Below are 9838 nucleotides of genomic sequence, written 5' to 3'. Positions count from 1 at the left end.
TGCACGGTGTTGGGCTGTAAGCACAACCCCCACCTGTGGACGTCGGGCCCTCATACCACCCTCATGGAGTCTGTTTCTGACCGTTTGAGCAGACACATGCACATTTGTGGCCTGCTGGAGGTTATTTTGCAGGGCTCTGGCAGTGCACCTCCTTGCACAAAGGCGGAGGTAGTGGTCCTGCTGCTGGGTTGTTGCCCTCCTACGGCCTCCTCCACGTCTACTGATGTACTGGCCTGTCTCCTGGTAGCGCCTGCATGCTCTGGACACTACGCTGACAGACACAGCAAACCTTTTTGCCACAGTTCGCATTGATGTGCCATCCTGGATGAATTGCACTACCTGAGCCACTTGTGTGGGTTATAGACTCCGTCTCATGCTACCACTAGAGTGAGAGCACCGCCAGCATTCAAAAGTGACCAAAACATCAGCCAGGAAGCATAGGAACTGAGAAGTGGTCTGTGGTCACCACCTGCAGAATCACTCCTGTTTTGGGGGGTGTCTTGCTAATTGCCTATAATTTCCACCTTTTGTCTATTCCATTTGCACAACAGCATGTGAAATTTATTGTCAATCAGTGTTGCTTCCTAAGTGGACAGTTTGATTTCACAGAAGTGTGATTGACTTGGAGTTACATTGTGTTGTTTAAGTGTTCCCTTTATTTTTTTGAGCAGTGTATATATATATATATACACTACTATTCAAAAGGGAAGTATGCTTGGGGTCACTTAGAAATGTCCTCGTTTTTGAAAGAAAAGCACATTTTGTGTTCGTTAAAATAACAGCAAATTGATCAGAAATACAGTGTAGACATTGTTAGTGTTGAAAATGACTATTGTCACTGGAAACAACTAATTTTTAATGGAATATCTACATAGGTGTGCAGAGGCCCATTATCGCAACCATCACTCCTGTGTTCCAATGGCACGTTGTGTTAGCTAATCCAAGAATATCATTTTAAAAGGCTAATTGACCATTAGAAAAACATTTTGCAATTATGTTAGCACAGCTGAAAACTGCTGTTCTGATTAAATAAGCAATAAAACTGGCCTTCTTTAGACTAGTTGAGTATCTGGAGCATAAGCATTTGTGGGTTCAATTACAGGCTCAAAATGGCCAGAAACAAAGAACTTTCTTCTGAAACTCATCAGTCTCTTCTTGTTCTGAGAAATGAAGGCTATTCCATGTGAGACATTGCCAAGAAACTGAAGATCTCGTACAACGCTGTGTACTACTCCCTTCACGGAACAGTGCAAACTGGCTCTAACCAGAATAGAAAGAGGAGTGGGAGGCCCCGGTGCACAGCTGAGCAAGAGGACAAGTACATTAGAGTGTGTAGTTTGAGAAACAGATGCCTCACCAGTCAACAACTGGCAGCTTCATTAAATAGTACCTGCAAAACACCAGTCTCAACGTCAACATTGAAGAGGCGACTCTCTAGGCAGAGCTGCAAAGAAAAAGCCATACCTCAGACTGGCCAATAAAAAGAAAAGATTAAGTTGGGTAAAAGAACACAGACACTGGATAGAGGAACATCCCGGAGTCGCCTCTTCACTGTTGACGTTGAGACTGGTGTTTTGCGGTTACTATTTAACGAAGCTACCAGTTGAGGACTCTAATGTACTTGTCCTTTTGCTCAGTTGTGCAACAGGGCCACACACTCCTCTTTCTATTCTGGTTAGAGCCAGTTTGCACTGTTCCGTGAAGGGAGTAGTACACAGCGTTGTACAAGATCTTCAGTTTCTTGGCAATTCTTCACATGGAAAGCCTTCATTTCTCAGAACAAGAATAGACTGACGAGTTTCAGAAGAAAGTCTTTGTTTCTGGCAATTTTGAGCCTGTAACCCACAAACGCTGATGCTCCAGATACTCAACTAGTCTAAAGAAGGCCAGTTTAATTGCTTCTTTAAACAAAACAACAGCTTTCAGCTGTGCTAACATAATTGCAAAAGGGTTTTCTAATGATCATTTAGCCTTTTAAAATGATAAACTTGGATTAGCTAACACAACGTGCCATTGGAACACAGGAGTGATGGTTGCTGATAATGGGCCTCTGCACGCCTATGTAGATATTCTATGAACAATCTGCTGTTTCCAGCAACAATAGTCATTTTCAACATTAACAATGTCTACACTGTATTTCTGATTAATTTTATGTTATTTCAATGTACAAAAAAATTGCTTTAAAAAAAAAACGAGGACATTCTTAAGTGACCCCAAACTTTGTGCTCGCCAGAGTTAGCCTGACTGCCATCAGGTACCGAGATGAGATCCTCAGAGCCCTTGTGAGACCATATGCTGACACATGCACATTTGTGGCCTGCTGGAGGTCATTTTGCAGGGCTCTGGCAGTCCTCCTCCTGCTCAAAGGCGGAGGTAGCGGTCCTGCTGCTGGGTTGTTGCCCTCCTACGGCCTCCTCCATGTCTCCTGATGTACTGGCCTGTCTCCTGGTAGCGCCTCCATGCTCTGGACACTACGCTGACAGACACAGTAAACCTTCTTGCCACAGCTCGCATTGATGTGCCATCCTGGATGAGCTGCACTACCTGAGCCACTTGTGTGGGTTGTAGACTCCGTCTCATGCTACCACTAGAGTGAGAGCACCGCCAGCATTCAAAAGTGACCAAAACATCAGCCAGGAAGCATAGGAACTGAGAAGTGGTCTGTGGTCACCACCTGCAGAATCACTCCTTTATTGGGGGTGTCTGGCTAATTGCCTATAATTTCCACTTTTTGTCTATTCCATTTGCACAACAGCATGTGACATTTATTGTCAATCAGTGTTGCTTCCTAAGTGGACAGTTTGATTTCACAGAAGTGTGATTTACTTGAAGTTACATTGTGTTGTTTAAGTGTTCCCTTTATTTTTTTGAGCAGTGTATATACAGTTGAAGTCGGAAGTTTATATACACTTAGGTTGCAGTCATTAACCTCGTTTTTCAACCACTCCACAAATGTCTTGTTAACAAACAATACTTTTGGCAAGTTGGTTAGGACATCTACTTTGTGCGTGACACAAGTAATTTTTCCAACAATTGTTTACAGACAGATTATTTCACTGTATCACAATTCCAGTGGGTCAGATGTTTACATACACTAAGTTGACTGTACCTTCAAACAGCGTGGAAAATTCCAGAAAATTGAAAAAAAAAAAATCCAGGCTAATTGACATCATTTGAGTCAATTGGAGGTATACCTATGGATGTATTTCAAGGCCTACCTTCAAACTCAGTGTCTCTTTGCTTGACATCATGGGAAAATCAAAATAAATCAGCCAAGACCTCAGAAAAGAAATTGTAGACCTCCACAAGTCTGGTTCATCTTTGGGAGCAATTTCCAAACGCCTGAAGGTACCACGTTCATCTGTACAAACAATAGTACGCAAGTTTAAACACCATGGGACCACGCAGCCGTCATACCGCTCAGGAAGGAGACGCGTTCTGTCACCTAGAGATGAACGTACTTTGATGCGAAAAGTGCAAATCAATCCGAGAACAACAGCAAAGGACCATGTGAAGATGCTGGAGGAAACAGGTACAAAAGTATCTATATCCACAGTAAAAGGAGTCCTATATCGGCATAACCTGAAAGGCCGCTCAGCAAGGAAAAAGCCACTGCTCCAAAACCGCCATCACATACCCAGACTACCGTTTGCAACTGCACATGGGGGCAAAGATCATAATTTTTGGAGAAATGTCCTCTGGTCTGATGAAACAAAAATAGAACTGTTTGGCCATAATGACCATCGTTATGTTTGGAGGAAAAAGGGGGAGGCTTGCAAGCCGAAGAACACCATCCCAACCGTGAGCACAGGGATGGCAGCATCTTGTTGTGGGGGTGCTTTGCTGCAGGAGGGACTGGTGCACTTCACAAAGTAGATGGTGTCATGAGGAAGGGAAATTATGTGGATATATTGAAGCAACATCTCAAGACACCAGTCAGGAAGTTAAAGCTTGGTCGCAAATGGGTCTACCAAATGGACAATGACACCAAGCATACTTCCAAAATTGTGACAAAATGGCTTAAGGACAACAAAGTCAAGGTATTGGAGTGGCCATCACAAAGCCTGACCTCAACCCAATAGAAAATTTGTGGGCAGAACTGAAAAGCGTGTGCGAGCAAGGAGGCCTACCAACCTGACTCAGTTACACCAACTCTGTCAGGAGGAATGGACCAAAGTTCACCCAACTTATTGTGTGAAGCTTGTGGAAGGCTACCGAAAACGTTTGACCCAAATTAAACAATTTAAAGGCAATGCTACCAAATACTTATTGAGTATATGTAAACTTGTGACCCACTGGGAATGTGATGAAAGTAATAAAATCTGAAATAAATAATTCTCTCTACTATTATTCTGACATTTCACATTCTTAAAATAAAGTGGTGATCCTAACTGACCTAAGACAGGGAATTTTTACTAGGATTAAAAGTCAGGAATATTGAAAAACCAAGTTTAAATGTTTTTGGCAAAGGTGTATGTAAACTTCCGACTTAAACTGTATATATCATTTTAAAGGAGAGAAGGATAATGTTAATGTGCCACTTAACCCATTTGGTATAATTTTGCATAACTACTTGGTACAGTATGTATAATAATGCAAAATTATATCAAATGGATATGATATCGTTGTGCTTGTATTGTTATACACTGCAAGAGCTCTCTTCCACTCCATGACATAGCTCTGGTCCAAGCCGTTAGTGCTAAAAATCTGGACCAGAGCTATCCATGACATACCTCACTGAGAGATGAACTCAGATGATCTCTAGGTAGATAGCTGTTTCAGTATTATTGTCATTGGAGGCAGGGCTTTGTCTGTCTCTTGTTCCTCTGTCCACCGTTCCCCCTTGACTCTCTCCTCCTCTTCTCTCCCCTCCGCGTCTCTCACCTCTTCTTCTCTCTCCCCCTCTCCTCTCTCCACCTCGTCTCTCCCAACCTCGCCTCCCCATCGGATGTGTCTGAGACACGACATAATGTGGTTAGTCAGCCATTCAATTGGATATTTATGTTTCAATGGATAATAAAGCTATTGTATTGCATGGTATTGTAACATACCCAGTTACAAGCAAAATTATATTTTTGGTACAGAACAGTAGGTGTACCTGTTTGGTCCGGACGAAAAGAGGGGTGCAGTTCTGGTAAACCAGCTGGTAACTGCCATTGGTGTAGATGTTGGTGACCTCAGTGCAGTTGATGTAGAGGGGCATCCGATCCTGGTAGATCCCCATGTCCCCAGGATACACCGGAGGTCTGCAGGTCAGCACACGTCTTAAAGAGTTTGGATTAGAGAGGACATGATCATGAAACATCTACTTTTAAGATTGAATATTTCTCCTCTTGGAACAGTTTTACATGTGAATGAATAGTTCCTCTTTCATAATTCTATTCAATGTTATTTTAAATGAAACAACATATGTTTGATGTACTGGTATGTAATTTGTTTTTTCCAAGTTTGTAAGACATCTGAAGTAACTGAGGCACAATGGTGGCAGACGTTAGAGAAGTCAGAGGCAAGCAACTCTCAGAAAATATGTTTCTTACTTTCCGGACCTCTTTCGACAGCAGAACAGGAGGAGTAGAGAGAGGAGGAAGGTGGCCAAAGAGATGCATACTGCAGGTATCACTTTCCACAGCAGAGAACCTGTCAGTCAACAACAAAAACACAGCTATGTAATCTAAAGATACCACTTTTTTTGCTCTTCAACCTTCAGCAAACAGATTATCTTCTTATCGTATATTATACTGTATTATTATACTATATTATTGGAACAGGTCAACCAACCAGTGACATTGCAGGAACCATTCATACATTTGTAAGGATAATCTGAAAGAATAGACTTTAGCGACCTTGAACGATTCATGCTTAGTATTTCACCCTCATATTTTACTCACAGTACAGATGCTTCCTACAATACACCATGTATAATGTGTGTGCATCTCAATTGTGTTTCCCTGTTTCCACATGTCCTCGCCTTCTTCTCAAAATACATTGGAGGACAAGGTCAGAGGATCCTTTCCTCTAACCTTCTCCTCCAATGCGTTTTGAGAAGGAAGTGAGGAGAGAGGACATGAGGAGTAAAAGAAATACAAGTAATATTTACCCATGTATTTCTTTTGTGTGGTGTGGTGCCCCAATGCTTACCATCCTCTGTTTGAAGCAGTGTGTGGGAGTCGTTGCCCAGTGCATTGATGGCGAAGCAGACTACCCTCAGTGGAGTCTCCATGTGGCCCTTCAGCGTGGCTGTTAGTGTACCGTTCTCTGAGCCTACTGATGTGTTGTAACTGTATGGTGGAACACTACCGTTGACACTCCAGGTTACGGCAGGCCGGGGGTTGGAGTCTACAGAACAGCGACACAGAACCTCCAACCTCTCCACAACACAGTAGGAGGAGAGATGGAGGATGGCAGGCTTGTCTGGGGGATAGAAGAAAGGAGAGCGAGAGAGAGAGCAAGAGAAAGAGAGAGAGCATCATGGAAGGATCAGGGACGTTAGAGTACCTGGGATCTACTGGAAAGGGATCTGCCCTTACAGGTTGTGACACCGTATTTCAAGAACAATGTAGCATCTCAATTCAAAATATTGTTCTTGTATCACAATGTAAAGTGTACAACTGTACAAACAGCAGCCGTTTAAATCCATACGCAGGAATTGGAAGCAAAATAATCGATTAAACATTGACTGTATAGAATGCTTACATTGAATGTTTAAGGAAGTCGATTTGGACTCTGCCCGTCCAATTAGGTTCTGGGCTGTGCAGCGGACCCTCATGTCTCGGGTCACATTGTACACCCGGACCGTAAATGTGCGCTGGTGAAGGTCTACAGTTAGCCCACGTTGGGTGTATGACCACCTGTACTCTGTCACAGGCGGGTCAGCTTTACAGGAGCAGGCCAGTAACACGTTCAACCCCTCCTGGACAGTCAAGGTATGGACCTGGACTGTGACATCTTTTGGAGAGACTAGAGGAGAGATGCAATAGCAATCAAGGCCAGTATTCATAAAGCATCTCTGGAGTCCTGAGTTGGATGGAGTCCTGATCTAGGATCAGCTCCCCCAGCCTATAAAATATTTTTCATTAAGTAAAATCTGATCCTAGATTAGCACTCTGAAACACTATGAATATGGGCCCTAGCTTCGCATTGCAAACGATCATACATTTATATAGAAAGTACTTACATGTCACATGGAGCTCCTTTACGGTGTATACTCTTCTTCCTCCTGGATATACTGCTTCACACCTCATTCTGGGTTTGATGCGGTACGATGCGATAAAGGTGAGAGAGGTCCGTAGCGTAGGCCCCTGACCCTGGGGCCGGAGTACATGCGGCTCCCCGTACTCGCTGCTGTTCTCCTGAGCTCCTCTCTCCCACCGCCACTGGAGGGTGGGGGCCCGGGAGGGACAGGAGTAACTGATGCTGCAGTTTAGTGACACCATCTGTCCTTCTGACGCTGCCCTCACACCGCTGATCACTGGGAGCTCTGGGGACTCTGTCAGTGAGGGGGACAAAGAGAGATAAGAACTGACGTGATGAACACAGTCTAAATGGGGATAAAGGAAATGTTTAGTCCATTAGCATTAGGGATAATTCAACTCAGGTTGTGTAAAAATTGGTAGATTGGTGTATTAACATGAGCCATATAAAATAACCCTCTTTTCACGTATTAAACATGTTAACAACGAAAAGGATAGCAGTTACTTTATCTATATATAATAACAGATGAGAGGCAGAGATTCTGTTAAATAACAATAGATACACTGAGAGTAGAAAACATTAAGAACATCTGCTCTTTCCGTGACATAGACTGACCAGGTGAATCCAGGTGACGGCTCTGATCCCATATTGATGTCACTCGTTAAATCCACTTCCATCAGTGTAGATGAAGGGGAGGATTTTTAAGCCTTGAGACATGGATTGTGTATGTGTGCCATTTAGAGGGCAAATGGGCAAAACAAAAGTTTTAAGGGCCTTTGAACGGGGTATGATAGTTTGTATGAAGAACTGCAACGCTGCTGGGTTTTTCCACTCTCAACAGTTTCCCCTGTGTATCAAGAATGGTCCACCACCCAAACGACATCCAGCCAACTTGACACAACTGTGGGAAGCATTGGAGTCAACATGGGCCAGCATCCCTGTGGAACGCTTTTGACACCTTGTAGAGTCCATGCCTACACGAATTGAGACTGTTCTGAAGGCAGAAGGGGGTTGCAACTCAATATTAGGATGGTGATCCTAATATTTGGTATACTCAGTGTATGTAATTATGTGCAATGAGATCCCTCTCACCTGACACAACGATGTTGACACTCCTCGCCTTCCCCCAGTCTTTCTGTCCATGGCCCTTCAGCGCCAGCTGATAGACATTGGAGTCAGCCAGGTGGACCCTGTCAATCATTACAGAGCAGTCTCCATCGTCCGTGTTTCCCCGTAGGGATGTCCGGCCCTGGAACTCCTTGCTGACAGTGGATTTGTCATCCGAACTGAAAGCTGTACTCTGCAGGAAGAAGATGTGACTATTGCTGTAGCGCAGCCTCACGCCCACCTGCCTGCCCAGGATGGAGTGAGAGGCTGGAGGAGTGAAGGAGCAGGGGATGACCACGCAGGAGCCTGCCAAGGCAGGGACAAGCTTTGGGACAGAGGGCACTGGGGACACAGCATAGGTGTCCTTCCAGAAGCCTGTTGGTATGAAGTAGCAGAGAAACATGAGCTATACCAAAAGTTGAAGCCCTGTAGTGCAACAATATGACTTGGCAACAATGTGACTTTGGAACTACGTCACTGTCTGGTAGATGTGAAGAAGATACTGTACAAGTAAAAATAGTAGCACCACACTATAACAGAACAGAAGTAACAAATAGCATCCTACAGACAACTACTCCTATCTAAAACTAAATCTTAAAGTCATGCTATGGAGGAAGAACATTGTGTTCAAGGTACAATCAATTATCAATGAACAATGAAATTAAATAGAATTGTACAAAATTTCAATAATTACTCTCTGTCCAGCTGTTAGTTGCCTGGTAGTCTGGCACAATGTGACATGGTGGGACATTTCACAATAGAGTTAAATTAAGAAAAGGGGAAGGGGCATGCTTCGTTTTGCTTTGCTTGCATTATCATCCTACTGTACGAACGTGGTCTCTGTGCTTTAATTACTTATTTTGTCACTCTTTATATTGTTGAATACACAATTGCATCAGTGAATGGATAGAATTGTACAGAAGTAATTTTCCCTCTTGTTATAATAGTCCTGGGCCTCAATACATGGGGCAAACTGCTCTGCAGCTCATTTTCGTCATATCTACAAAAATATGTATTTGTCAATATATCCCTTACTTTATGTTAAAATGACACAATATAAAACTGGATCACTGGTCAAATCTCCATGTAGCATCATATGTAATGTTACGTCAATGTAAGCAAGTGACCAACTTGCAGTTAGTTGAGGAGTTGTTAAGATAAGAAATGTGACTATCCCTATTATCCTAGTGATAAGGCTCTTCGCATTTTAAAACATGGCAGTTAGCATTTAAATATATCATAAGCAACTCACCAAAGATCACAGTACACAGCAGGAGCATTCTGTCCAGACACATGACTAGAAGCATGCTCAGACACAACAGGGGGAAGGATGGTGTGAAGGAAGAAGAGGCGAGGAGGAAGTTGTTTGGATTTCATAATGTCACGGTGTCAGGAACTTATTTTAAGACCCCTAACAATTTCCCCAATAGTTGAAAATACTATATAGTTAAGCTAACACATTTCAAATAAAGTACGTCTCATATAATATCGGAATTTGTAATGATATTATCGTAATACATAGGCCTATAAAACACTCCTT

At 43.1% G+C, this 9838-nt stretch overlaps 1 protein-coding gene across 1 annotated transcript; it reads right to left on the bottom strand.

Moving 5' to 3' along the window:
* Positions 1–2384: 2384 nt before the first annotated feature.
* On the bottom strand, positions 2385–9628 carry LOC129857409 (sialic acid-binding Ig-like lectin 5). The gene is made up of 8 exons (XM_055925630.1): positions 9551–9628; positions 8284–8673; positions 7175–7486; positions 6694–6957; positions 6139–6411; positions 5538–5637; positions 5099–5264; positions 2385–4954 (listed from the first exon to the last, which is right to left on the bottom strand). Exons 1-8 carry the CDS (start codon positions 9603–9605, stop codon positions 4751–4753), a joined length of 1764 nt encoding a protein of 587 aa, XP_055781605.1. The 5' UTR covers positions 9606–9628; the 3' UTR covers positions 2385–4750.
* Between the last annotated feature and the right edge of the window lie 210 nt (positions 9629–9838).

Source organism: Salvelinus fontinalis, chromosome 6 (assembly GCF_029448725.1).
Source record: "Salvelinus fontinalis isolate EN_2023a chromosome 6, ASM2944872v1, whole genome shotgun sequence".
In the NCBI taxonomy this organism is placed as follows: Eukaryota; Metazoa; Chordata; class Actinopteri; order Salmoniformes; family Salmonidae; genus Salvelinus; species Salvelinus fontinalis.
Note: the sequence above shows the minus strand (reverse complement) of the source record. Positions and strands in the feature narration are given on the sequence as shown.